General features: G+C 41.7%; 1 protein-coding gene across 2 annotated transcripts in view; it reads left to right on the forward strand.

The window, feature by feature from the left end:
• The window catches only part of Fam171a1 (family with sequence similarity 171 member A1), a 116326-nt gene that overhangs the window by 86626 nt on the left and 15902 nt on the right, over positions 1–13798 (forward strand). For both annotated transcript variants that reach the window (XM_051205893.1, XM_051205892.1), the window contains exon 5: positions 377–553. In XM_051205893.1, coding sequence (XP_051061850.1) covers positions 377–553 — 177 coding nt within the window. The remainder of the gene's footprint in view (positions 1–376; positions 554–13798) is intronic.

Genomic DNA, 13798 nt, shown 5'->3' on the forward strand with positions numbered 1-13798 from the left:
TGTGAGTTCAAGACCAATCTGGTCTACAAGAATGAGTTTCAGGCTCCAAAGTTACACGGGAAAACCCTGTCTCGAAGAAAAAAAGTGGACAATGTGGCACAGTTTGTTACAACCTGCAGACTTGAACTGGACCTCAGCTCTGCCATTAACTAGTATATACCCTCCAGACAGCTATTGCCATCCAAACCTGTTTCTTTGTAAAATGTGCTATTTGAACTTCCTCATTAGGTTCTGGGAGTGAGGATTGCTGATATTAACAGAGCCCCCTGAACAGTGGAAGCTCTACTCAGTATGTGGCAGTAGCGACTGTTTTTTCTCAAAGGGTTTCTGCAGCCAGGCCCTCCGTTCAGGTGATGGACATGCTTCTTCCTTCCAGGAAACAGTACGCGGTATGACTTGACCCCCATCACAGCCGTCAGTGTGCACTTGCTCAGCAGTAATGGGACACCGGTGATGGTGGATGGCCCCATCTATGTCACTGTGCCCTTGGCCACGCAGAGCAGTCTGAGGCACAATGCTTATATCGCAGCATGGCGCTTTGACCAGAAGCTGGGTAAGCAAGAGTCTCTGAGCATCCCCTCTGGAGTTTGGTATTTTTCCTTTCCGTATTTGTTTGTTTGTTTGTTTGTTTGTTTGTTTGTTTTAATTTAAAGGGGATCTTTATAAGTCATGAGAGCTAAAATTGGCTTTCCTAATCTTCATTCTTTTAATTTTTCTGAAGGTTCTATGATCCCTCTTAGTTATATGATCTTATTTTTTTGCCCCCTGAATAAAGGAAAAATATTTGCCAATATTGTTTGAAACAAGAAATAGTCCCCATGATCCTACAACCTAGAGAAAGATGCTAATCTATTTTTAGTACTCTTAATCATTTGTCTGTACGTATATGTATATTATCAATTGCTACATAAGAAGTTACCCTCAAATTTAGCAGCTTAAGATAGCAATGAGCATCTCCTGTTTTACAGTTCCTAAGGTGCAGGAATCCAAGCACAGATGATGAGGGTGCCTCAGGCTCAGGACCCCAGCAAAACTAGAGTGGGCCTGCGATCAGGGGCTCTGATTAACTTAAGCAAAATTCTACTGGGACTAACAAGCATGCTTAGGACTCTGCCATGGTCACAGGTTGACTGTAGTCCCTGGCAGCTGTTGGCCAGAGATTTCCGCTCTTGACAAGGTGGTCCTCTGCTTAAAGCTGCTTACAACATGGCAGCTCGCTTTCCTCTGAGCCAGTGACATAAGAGAAAGTGAGATGAAAGTTTCTCAGGTACTTCAAATAGAAGCTATCCAGCCTAGGAGTACTCAGTCACCAGGCAGGTTCCTGGAAGGGATCAGAACTGTTCTGTCTTCCGCTATTGCAGTCATTACAGCAGTGCCCCACAGCAGCATGATTCTGCAGTATTAGTTGGTGTGATACAGTTTTCCTCTCTGTTACTGTAACATGATTCAGTTTCAGTTCATCAACTCTTACAATTGGGGTGGGGAGAGAGGCTGGACTATTCTAAGGCTGTGATAAATACCTTTGTAGGCAAATGTTTGGATGTTTTGCACAACCTTGACTACTTTTTAGAGTGTGCTATGAAAGTCAAGCTTGTAATCAGCTTTTAACTGTCAATATAACATTGTTAAACTCTGCATAAAGATTAATGAAAGCTTTTGTTTGGTTGGTTTGGTTTTTGGTTTTCAAGACAGGGTTTCTCTGGTTTTGGAGGCTGTCCTGGAACTAGCTCTTGTAGACTAGGCTGGTTTTGAACTCATAGAGATCTGCCTGCCTCTGCCTCCCAAGTGCTGGGATCAAAGGTGTGAGTCACCACCGCCCGGCTGGTTTTTTGGGTTTTTGAGACGGGGTTTCTCTGTATAGCCCTGGCTATCCTGAAACTAGGTAGCTTTGTAGACCAGGCTGTCCTCAAACTCACTCACAGAGATCTGCATGCCTCTACCTCCCAAGTGCTGGGATTAAAGGTATGTGCCACTACCACCTAGCTAATGAGAATTTTTTATATCAAATAATTTTTGTTAATACTTAACTTCTTAAATCAGTCAAAACATAATTTTAGCAATTACACTTGAAAATAAACATCTTTTGGGCTTTCATGGAGTTTTTGTTTTATACTTCCCAAATAATTAATAGACTCCATAGTAACATTTAAAGATTGCTTCACTTTTAGTGTCTATATTAATATTGACAGGTGGATCATAATACTGTATTAATATATACTACATTTCTTAGTTAGGGTTTCTAATGCTGTAAAACGCCATTACAAAAGTAACTTGGGCAGGAAAGTGTTATTTCATCTTATAGCTGTGGTCCATCAAATCAGATATCCTTGCCAGATATACTAGTACCTGCTAAAATCCCAGAATCAGGAGCAAAATATTCCAATGAGGGTTTTTTTGTTGTTGTTTTGATTTGTTTTGTGTGGGTTTTTTGTTTGTTTTTTTGTTTTGTTTTGTTTTGTTTTGTGTGAGACAGGGTTTCTCTGTGTAACAGCTCTAGGTGTTATGGAACTTTACCTACTAGGCTAGCCTCGAACTCACAGAGATCTACACACCTCTGCCTCTCCAGGGCTGCCACTAAAGGTGTGCACCACCACCTAGCTTCCTGTGAGTCTGAGACTATCCTGAGCTACACAGCAAGACCTTGTCTCCAAAGAACAGACAAAAAGAGCAGCATTTCTCAGACTCACCTTCTTGTCCTTTTCTGGGTTCCTATGGCTAGGCTGGGAAACCATCTTATCAGTTCCTTGCACCATCTTGCTGCCTCCCATTTCCCCTCCTACCTGCTGGGCCTGCTGAAGTGCTGCTCAGGTTACCTTCATAGCCAAAGACTGTTCTCCTATGTGGTGCTTTCTCAGAACAGCTTGTAAGGAGCTTGGACCACATAGCACAGCACACAGGTCTATTTGGAGCTAGGCCCTGCCTGTCTCTCCCTCCTTTCCCAGTCACTGTCCAGACATACTGACCCTTCACCAGACTTACTGAATCCTCCCTTGCCACTTTACAAGCAGATGCTTCAAATCTGCTCTGGTTCATATTGCAAATGTATGTTCTCCCCATGTCTTGTGCTAAAAGCTTGCTTCTCAATAGATGGTGCCATTGGAGAGAGCTCACACCTTTAGGTGATAAGGGCCTAGGGGAAGGAAATAGGTCAGTGGGGAATGACATTGAAGGAGTCTGGTCTCTTGTATTCCCAATTCTCAGCCACCATGAGGTAAGCAGCTTTGATCTGCCATGTGTAATTCACCATGATAAGCCATGCTACCCAAAACCAAGAAGCAACAGAGCCAACTGACCATGAGCTAAAATTCGTGAACTGTGAACCAAAATACATCTTTCCCACTTTTAAGTCACAGCTTTATAAAGCTGACTAAAATCCCTTTCCCTAGGTATCACTTAACCCCCCCTCTCTCTCACTCTGTTTGTGTGTGTGTGTGTGTGTGTGTGTGTGTGTGTGTGTGTGTGTGTGTGTGTTTGCCTCAATGGTACTAGCACTGTGTGCAGAAGTGACTTTGCATCTGCTTAGCCTTTGCCTGCTCCTGCCGTGTCCTATCTGCCTTTGTGTGATTAAGAATAGTTCCCGGCCTTATTGATCAGATAAGGATATTTGCAGCATTTTTAAAAATCAGAATAGGGGCTGAAGAGGTGGCCCCTCTACAGTGAACCCAAGTTGAGTTTCCAGCACCCAATAGGGCAGCTCAAACCACGTTTAACCAAAGCTGCAGAGGATCCATCGTCCCCTTTTGACATCCACAAGCACTTCATACGTACACACAATTAAAAGTAAAAATGCATTCTTTTTTAAAAGTCAGAAGAGTAAGATACAACATTTGAAAACAAGATGATGGATACATGTGTGTGCATACGTGTGTGTGTGTGTGTGTGTGTGTGTGTGTGTGATATTAAGAGAATAGTTGCAAAGGAGAACATTTACATCCTAAAGCTTATGTCCTTACTATTTACCTCCTTCCTGCCTCCTTATCTTTCAGATGAATATATATGAATCTGGGTGAATAGGCTTGGATATTAAAATCTATGTTCCTAATGTAATGAAGCTCTCTCTAGAATTTGTTCTGTATCACATGTGCCATGACAATATGAGCATATTAAAGAAACATGCTCACTCTCATAAGTGTAACTGTGTACATAGTTCACAATTAAATTTTATCTAAAGAATCTTTTAATGTCATAAGCTATAAATTATCTCCTCAAATACACCATGTCCTGATTCTGGAGCCCTGTGAATGCCATATTATGTGATAAAGGAATGTTGAAGATATGATTAAGAATCTTTAGGTGAAGAGGTGAACCCAGATTATCCAGATGGACTCTTTGTAATCACAAGAGGCCCCAGAAGAGAGACGAAGCGGTGTCAGTTAGGGGAGTTTGTAGTATGACCAGGGAGCAGGAGTGCCTTAAAAATGGAGAACGGGGCCATAATCCAAGGAGTACAGATACACAATGGAAGCTGAAAAGCCAAGACCAGGAAGTTTCCCTTCAAACTCACCCTTCACATGCCTTGGCTTCAGGCTAGAGGAGATGGTTTTGGTTTCTGACCTTCAGAGATATGAGAATAAATTTGGAAGACATTAAACTCTTTATATTTGTGGAAATTTGTTACAGAAAGCAACAGAAAACTAATACAATATAGAAATCATTAAAAATCAAAGGCACTTTGGTAATCTGAGGTGATCCCCATGGTGTTGATCATCATTAAAAATCAAAGGCACTTTGTGGTAATCTGAGGTGATCCCCATGGTGTTGATCATCATTAAAAATCAAAGGCACTTTGTGATAATCTGAGGTAATCCCGATGGTGTTGATCATCATTAAAAATCAAAGGCACTTTGTGGTAATCTGAGGTGATCCCCATGGCGTTGATCATCATTAAAAATCAAAGGCATTTTGGTAATCTGAAGTGATCCCCATGGCGTTGATCCTTTTTACATTGGCACTCTTTATTGTATGCTTGATCTGTTCCCATTAAATGGCCTTTTTAACTTAGCATCTGCCACAGAAGACCTGACAGTCAAGTTCCTGTTAGTTACAGATTGCCTGTGCACAGAGCAAAGCCAACATCTGTATCATCACTCAAAAATAATAAAATTAATTAAAATGTTTTCAGAAAACTTCAAAGAAACCATATGTTCTTCAGCTTCCTCAACTCAACTAAAGCATCTATTTCAGATGCTATTTCACTGACATATTTAATCAATAATAACATTTTCTTATTAAAATGTTTCAGCTAAGTAAAATTTCCAGAGCCTATCTCATCAGTACAGGGGAAAGAATGCTTCAGACTGTTTCAAACTCATCCTGTAATTTACTATTAGTTATTATTTGTGGCTGTAATAACCACTTGAAGTTGTTTAATTCTTTAAATTATTTACTTTGGAGGTGAATTGAAATAATTGCCAATTCCAAATTGTTAAATAGGCAGAAATAGCAAGTTATGGACCCATTAAGAAGTTTTCACTTGAATCAAGACCCTGGAAGGTAAGCATAACTTTTATATTTTTCAAGAGAATGAGGAAAGAATCAGAAAATGGAGGAGAATGGGACGAAATGGCCAATGAGCCTGAAGTTCCCTTATGTACACTGAGAAAGTTCTAGAAGTAGACTAACTCTGCAGCAATGTCAATATGGATGATAATGATATGTCTTAAATTTTGCTGAGAATCAGTGTTTTGTTGTCATCAAGAAAATAGTATCTGTGTGCTTATGGCGTATTACTACATCATGCACCTTAACTATACATAGCTTTTACCTGTCAGTCAATTAAAATAGAGACAAGTAAATGTCAAAGGAAGGTCGTAGAACACGTGAAAATCATATAAAACACATAAACACACACACACACACACCTAAATAAAGTTTTATAAGAACGTGGCCTTGTCCATTTGCTGGTAAATTGTCTGTGAGTGCTTTCATCCTGTGACACTCAGTGAGTATAGTCACTGCAACACCAACTCATGTCCCCACAAATCAAAAGGATTTACTATCCAAGCCTTTTACCGAACAACCTGTGACACCTCATCTAGACACCTTTGATGAGGATGCTTTCTCAATTCACCATTACAGTGCGGGAGTGTTTCCTGTATGCGGAAGGTGACTAGGTGACTGGGCTGGCTCAGCTGCCGCCTTCTTGCTTCCTGTCATCTGCATTTCCAGGAGTGACAGCTGGTATTCAGAGTGGCAGGCATTCACTGTAGGGTGGGACTTCCAGGGTTTCTACCTCTCAGTGTGGCTTCTATGTGAAAGATAAAACCAGTTTTAATACTGATCGAGTGACTCCATGTTTAACTCTGACTCAGATCTTGTATCTGAATGGATAACTGCAAATGTGCTCTTAAGAGAGAAGTTCTCTTGATCACACCATTAGAGGGGTCAGCATTTAATGTGGCCATTTGTTCATAGTTGCCTTTTAAAAGACATTTTAAAAGGTTCATTTTATTATTTCTAAATGGTATGGGGGTGCAAAGATGAGGGTGGGGCACCTTTGGAGACTAGAAGACAGCATCTATCCCCTTACAGGCTGTTGTGTGTGTGTGTGTGTGTGACCAAACGTGGGTCCTCTGGGAAAACAGCCAGTGCTCTTAACCACTGAGCCATCTCTCCAACCCCCAGTAGCCTTTTTTTTAATGGTCACAGTTGTCTTTTTTTTTTTTTTTTTAATTTTGCTTTTGGAGCAAGCAAGGAATTTTGCAATGTAGAAATTAGCATTTTTATATTTCAACCTCTTTCATTAGAGACTGACCTAATAGATTAACCCATTATCAGGATACATGAATTTGGTTTCATTGACCATATTACAGCGCCATCAGTTGGCTTATCACCACATATTCCCTGGTAGAACTTGTTTGAAGAAGCACAACTAGCGTGTTCCACATTGAAACATTTGCATGCAAGTTCTCTGTGTTGTGTTGGAGTGCCCCTTGCAGCATGCATGTTCTACACTGAAGCATGAGCATGTGCATTCTCTGTGTATTGTGTTGTCATGCCACTTGCTTTACACAGCAAAGGAGACTCCACATAGTAGATACAGGTCTTATCTCTTGAGGAATTAGCAGAACTCTCTAATTTAAGATCTTCTCATCGGGCTGTCCTCCAGCCCATGTGGTACCTGGTAAAGTGAGCAATGTCCACACTTTGTTAGTTGTAGTTTTGTGCAAGGGTCAGTTAGACCTTTGATATAAGCAATTTTCCTTCCCATGCCTAGGGAAGAAAGTCCATCATGGCAAATGTGTGTTAGCTAGGGCTTTCTGGACAGTAAGAGCCACTTGTATCCACTCCCTTTTATTCTTTCCTTGTATAACTAGGGCAGCAGACGGCTTTCTGGAATATGGGGTCGTATGAATTGTTGCCCTAGGGAATGGGCATCTGTGAATAAGCAAACCAGGTCAGTGGTTTGAATTGAAAGTGACTGATCCTGAGTAATCAAAACATCAATAATGTTTTAGATTTTGGATTTGTTTTTCTACTGTTTAAGGGCCACTCGATTTGTTTCCTCTTACTCTAGTGAGATGACAGAAAGAAAAGCCTACCCTGACAGCAAATCTATGTTTTGAATCCAGTTTTAACTGCCTTCCCAAACCCAGGAGGCAGAGTGTGTGGGGGTTGCTATAGAAATGGTGGCTAGTGAACCAGCCTCTTATCACGAATGGTGCATCCACAGCAGGTGCTCAGGAATACTGTCATACTTGGCCTGTGCAGTAGGTCTGTCTCTACTTCCACTGGGACATGGCTGCTGAGGATGTGCTGGGCTCAATAGTCTTTTAGGTAAGTCATGGCCAGCTGCCCCTGGTGGTGGAGCTTATTTAAAATGCAAATCCACTTCATTTATTTGTCAATGTAGGTCCATTGATATAGCAAGCATATTGTATGGGGTGTTATTTGGGAGGTCAGGTGTGGGTGTGGAGGGCAGAGGAGAGTTAGAAATGTCTGCACCATTCTCTCAAACTTGATGCAAACCTAAAACTGTTCTTTAAAAACTAAAGTCCAGATCATTTTTCTGTGCCTCTCTGACTTCAAATTTGACCAAAGAATTATCTAGGTCACCAAGAATAAGTTAAAGGCTGGCAAGGACTTGCTTAAATGTGTTTTCAAGGCTGACCCAGAATGCTAACATGGAGAAATAGATAAGAGGTACAGATAATTAAAATCATGTGAATATTAAACCATCTGTGTAGATGGAGGATCTGAGTGGTATGTTGTGGTTTGAATGACTTATAGGGATGCATTGTGCTAAGCTGTATGAGTACAAATTAGAAATGGAGATGTTTATTTGTCCAACAATGTAAGTACATATTTTTATGTGGGGTTAACTTTAGAACTATATGCATTACTTTTTTCCCTGGAAGAACAGATGTGACTATTAAGGGAATTAAACACAGGAAGGGGTGGCCTTACCTAAGAGTAATGTCAGTATATCCCTAAGAAAAACAAATAGACTATTTCCCAGGGAAGCCTACAAAGAAACATCCTCATTGTGTTGGAAGAATGACCTAGAACTTGTGACCTTCCGGCCTCTGCTTCCAAATGTTGGGGTTTTAGGTATGCACCTGGTTTATGGGGTGCTGGGGGACTGAACCAAAAGGCTTTGTGCGTGCTAGAGAAAGGCCTCTATTTTTCTAGATATGAAATTCAAGCTGAGAGAGAATTGGGTTTTGATGAGATTTATAGGAGGGAAGGGGATAATTTGTCTGCAGCTATATCTGGTGGAACTGGGGTAGCATTGGAGTAAACGCTGAAAGCCCAGTGAAAACCTTGTCTTGATAAAGATCCTGGGGCACAGACACAGACTGTCCAATTTGCTTTGCTTTTTGAGTCTAAGATAGAGGGGGAGGGGTTTCATTGCTATAGATTCTTTAGCATTCTATCCCAAAGTTCTGCCCCTAAGGATGATTTAGACTTATTAATACTTGTGCTGCCCTGTGGGCTGATCTAAGAAGAGGGACAATTGTTTTCCAGCATTGCCTAGCAACTCGAAAAACAGTCTTGTAATATCCAACCATTTCTAAGCATTGTTAAGGTTTTTGTGTTGGTGGCCTCCTTGGAAAGATAATTTTCAGAAAATTAGCTCTTGGGGTGCTGTGGTTTGGGACACTTTTGTTTTAAAACTCTATTCTTAGGATGTTGGTTTTCTTAAAGTATCACTTTGTGTAGAACTAGAATTTACCATGCTTGGATTTAACCAAAACCACTTTTTGCAAGCATGACAAATGAGTATGGCCTGCTTTTGTGGTTGGAGAGTTTACAGGTCAGTCCTTCTCAGAAAAATCCTACATTCTTTGACAGTTAACCATTAACTACCATTGATGGTGTTGGTGGGGTTGTGAGTGGCAACTGCATATCCTACTGGCTTTTTCCACTGCCAGGAAGCATCTAGGCCTTTTAGTGTGCTACTATTTGGCCTGGATTTTAAGCAGAAATTTGATGTTTATTCTACTGTAAGCCTAAGTGAAAAATAACTAGAACATTAATGTACCATAAGTTATTTTAGAATTGTTGTTGGAGACAGAGACTTGTGTATCCCAGGCTGATCTCAAACTTGCTAGATAGCTGAGGATGATCTTGAACTTCTGATTATACCAACTTCACCTCCTGAGTGCTGGAATTTCAGGTATACATTACCACATCCAATTTATGGTGAGGATTGAACCAGGGCTTTGTGAATACAAAGCAAGCCCTCTACCAACTAAGCTACACACCCAGTTGACCTCTTCTCCCTTGTCTTCTCCTCCTCTCTCTCATCCTTTCTCTTCTCTTCTTCTCTCAATCCCTCACCTAATCACCAACATTGTCCTTATCATTGCTATTAGCCCATATACGGTTTGCAAATTTCTGGTGCAGTGTATGAGAAAGGAGGCAGGACCTGAACCCTGTGATTGTGTTAGTTTGGAACTCCAGTGTCCCCTCAGGATGAGTCTCTAGGACACTCCAGCCATCTAGCCTGATGCCAGAGCCAATGTTCTACTGGGCATTCTGCATTTTTAATATCATTCACTGTTTGAAATTGAAACTCCAAATAGCCCCTGAGTTCAGGACAGGTGGTCCCTTATGCAGGAATGTGTCACATGTGCAGAATGACTCCCCTGTCTCTGCACCTTTCACCCAAATGAGCACCACTGGCTTCTCTTCTCAGGTGAGGGCACTGAGGACAGGTATTTGGTGGAAAACGTTAGTATTGTGGGGGGTGGCCCATGCTGTGTGGAATCTTGTGGAATCAATGCTCCCATCCTCTTCTTCTACTTATGTGGTTCCTGGGACCAAACTCAGGTCTGCTGGCTAACATGGCAAACACTCTACCTTCTGCACCATCTCACCAGCCCAAGAACACATACCTGAGATGGGTGAAGATTTCCCATGTCTGGAGCTTCTGGGATAGGACCCCTTCTAGATGGAGGCCTGAAGACCCAGGGTACTTTGGGATCTGATAGTTGTATGCAGGGATTTTCAGGTTTAAGGAGTGTTTGATGGTGATCTTTTAAATTGCATGAAAATGTTCAACATCATTTGAAATCAACATAAAATTTTAAACTGCCAGATAATTTTATTATGTGAATTCATATTTATAAATGGACTGTTTTACAATGGCAAGGAATAGGTGTGGTGGATAAATAACACAATCCCTGCATGATAAGGAAAAATGAAAACAAATATCATGTCCTTGGGGCATATTAAGTTGCTGTTTTTAGGAGCAAGGGAGCTGGCTCTGTGGGTACAGTGTTTTCTGAACAGGCATGCAGACTTGAGTTTGGATCCCCAGAACCCACTCAGGAGCATCCTGGGTGCTTTCTTGTTAGCTAGCCTGGCTTATCCATTGACCTCTGAGTTCAATGAAAGATATTGGCACATGTGAGCACATATGTGCATGTACATACAGTGCATATACAAAGCAAATAAAAGTAGCAAAGTAATGTTTTTAGTCAGATTTTCCTTTGAAGTGATAGACCCTTGTTTCTGCTTCTATACACCTATTTTGGATTTCTAATTTGGTATGAGCTATAAGCACATCTATACTGGACACAAGCTAGAGTCATCAGAGTGGGGGGGGCTCAGTTTTAAAAATGCTTCCATGAGATAAAGCTGTAAGGCATTTTCTCAATTAGTGACCAATGGGGGAGGCCCGGCCAGTGGTGGGTGGTGCCATTCCTGGGCTGCTGGTCCTGAGTTCTATAAAAAAGCAGGCTGACCAAGCCCAAGGAAGCAAGACAGTAAGCAGCACCCCTCCATGGTCTCTTCATGAGTTCCTGCCTTCCAGGTTCTGCCCTGTTTGAGTTCCTGTCTTGACTTCCTTCAGTGATAAACAGTGATATGGAAGTGTAAGCCAAATAAACCCTTTTCTCTCCAACTTGCTTTTGGTCATTGTGTTTTGTCAAAGCAATAGAAGCCCTAAAGATAGGTTGGGACCAGGGACTGGAATACTACTGTAAATGTCTCACCATGCTTTTGTTTGAATGAATGTGGATTAGAAAAGCAATTAGTGCTTTAGGTGCTGCTTAATGGGCCATCCTAGTAAGATTGTGAGAGGCAGTGGGCTGACTGTGATTTGAAATGTGAGGGGTGCAATAGGTTTCAGAGGAGAAGAATTTTAGTATGTTGCCTGGAGATTCTTTTTGTGATATGTTGGTGAAGAAAGTGGCTGCATTTTGCCCTTTGTCCGAAGAGTCTACCTAAGGCTACAGTGAAGAGGTTTGGATTCATTTGGCCATTGTGTGCACCTGTGTGCATGCCTGTGATGGCCAGAGAAAATATCTAGTATCTTCCTCTGTGATCCACCTATCTCTACCTCCAATACTGGGGTTACAGACAGAAGCAGCCACACTTGGCTTTTTACGTTGGTGCTGGGGATCCAAACCCAAGCCCTCATGATTTCCCAGCAAACGTTCTTATCTTGTGAGCCATCTTTCCAGCCTCTAACACATGATTTTTTAAAAATCCAATATATTATATGGTAGACTTCTTTGTTTTTAAAGTAGTTTGGGGCATTCATTGAGTCTGAAAGTTCTGCAGTTGTTGGGGGTTGGCCTGCACTTGAGCAGGTTTCTAGAAAATGAGATGTTTGAGGCCTACCTTCCAACATGGCATAAGATTTCAAGTCATAAAGAGCCTAACACTCTTCCATGAATTAGTGATGTTCCTAATACTAGAGTTCTTTCCGCATCTCTCATGGATCACCCCTCTAAAATCTCTGTTTGTGCACATGCATAGGCACACAAGCACACAGAACAATCTGGGCACATTCAGACTGTTGCAGAAGCACCCCTGCTGGTTCCCCCAAACACCACACAGATGTGATCATCCACAAGAGCCCACACGTTTCAGAGATGCAGTATGAAGTTGGCCATAGCTGATGAGAAAGAAAAAGTATGGCACAACTGAAAAAAATTTGTACTCAACCAAAATTTAATGTAGCCATTCTTAGCTGGGTATATCCATTAAGAAGACGGGTATTTCTATAAGCCAATGTCTTTAATCATTTTCAGAACAAACCTGAGGTGGGGATACCATCTTTCCTGTCAGCTGGAGATGAGCCCAGAGAGTTGTCAGTTCACACAGTGTCCAGGCCTGGGTGTGGAGGAGAGGGGATACAGACTACAAACCTTTCTTTCCTGGGATATGGATCTCTGTGCATGGGAGGACCCTTCACTGAGTATGAAGTTATCTAGAGGAACAAAGCAAAAGCCACTTCGACTCCTACTTTGTTCAGCCCATCTGTCACTTTGGGAATCTCTATTTGTTGTCTTTGAATTCTCTGCCAATATGTAAAAAGACAAAAACCAAAAACAAAAACAAAAAAAAACAAAACCAGACTTGCCATGGAATTCAAAGCCTGGATTTCCGTTTTTACAAATTGAACAAGTGCCATCGAGGTGGCTCAGGGGGGAAAGGCAAGTGCTACCAACTTGATGGCTGGAGTTTAATCCCTCAGGCCCACATGGCGAAAGGAAAGGACTGACTCCAACAAGTTGCCCTTTGACCTCCAGAGGAGTGCCATGGCATATGCATGCACACACAAAATAAGTGTGAAAACTAGAGATGGTTCAGTAGTTACGAGTACTTGCTGCTCTCCCAGATGACCTGAGTTTGGTTCCCAGTACCAACTCAGGTGATTCACAACCACTATAAGTCCATTTTCAGGAAATATGACTCCTTCTGGCCTCTATGGACACCCTGATACAGTTTATACACTCAAACAGACACATACATATACATATAAAAATAAATATTATTTTAAAAATGTGATAAAAATTTGAGCATTTCATTTGTCTAGCTTTTTTTTAATTTTTCCCTTTTTGTGGGTGTTTTGCCTATATGTATGTCTATCCACCACAGTGTCTATGGAGGCCAGAAGAGGGTGGCAGGTCCCCTGTGACTGGAGTTACAAGCGGTATTGAGCCACCATGTAGGTGCTTGGAATCAAAACTGGGTCCTCTGGAAGAGCAGCCTCTTAACATCTCCCCAGCCCCGTTGCATTAATTTATTAAGTATCATCTTCATACTAGCCCTCTCTCTCTGGGGACAAAGCAACGAAGCAAAAATAACTCAGGAAATGCTCCTCTGATGAGGCTTTTGTTCTTAAATGAGGCAGTAGGTCCATGTGCTTGAATGAAGTCAGGATCACAAGACAGTTAAGCGGAGTGTAGTCCGGGGTGAGAAGCCAGTCAGAGCCTGGGGAGGGGAGACGCTTGAGCTGATATCCTAAGGACACCTAGGAGACTTCTCTGGAACTGCTTTAGTGGTCAGAACAGGCTGAGATGCAGTGGTGCACCCTATGGTCTTGACTTGAACCATTTTT

This window comes from Phodopus roborovskii, unplaced genomic scaffold (assembly GCF_943737965.1).
Source record: "Phodopus roborovskii unplaced genomic scaffold, PHOROB, whole genome shotgun sequence".
Classification (NCBI taxonomy): Eukaryota; Metazoa; Chordata; class Mammalia; order Rodentia; family Cricetidae; genus Phodopus; species Phodopus roborovskii.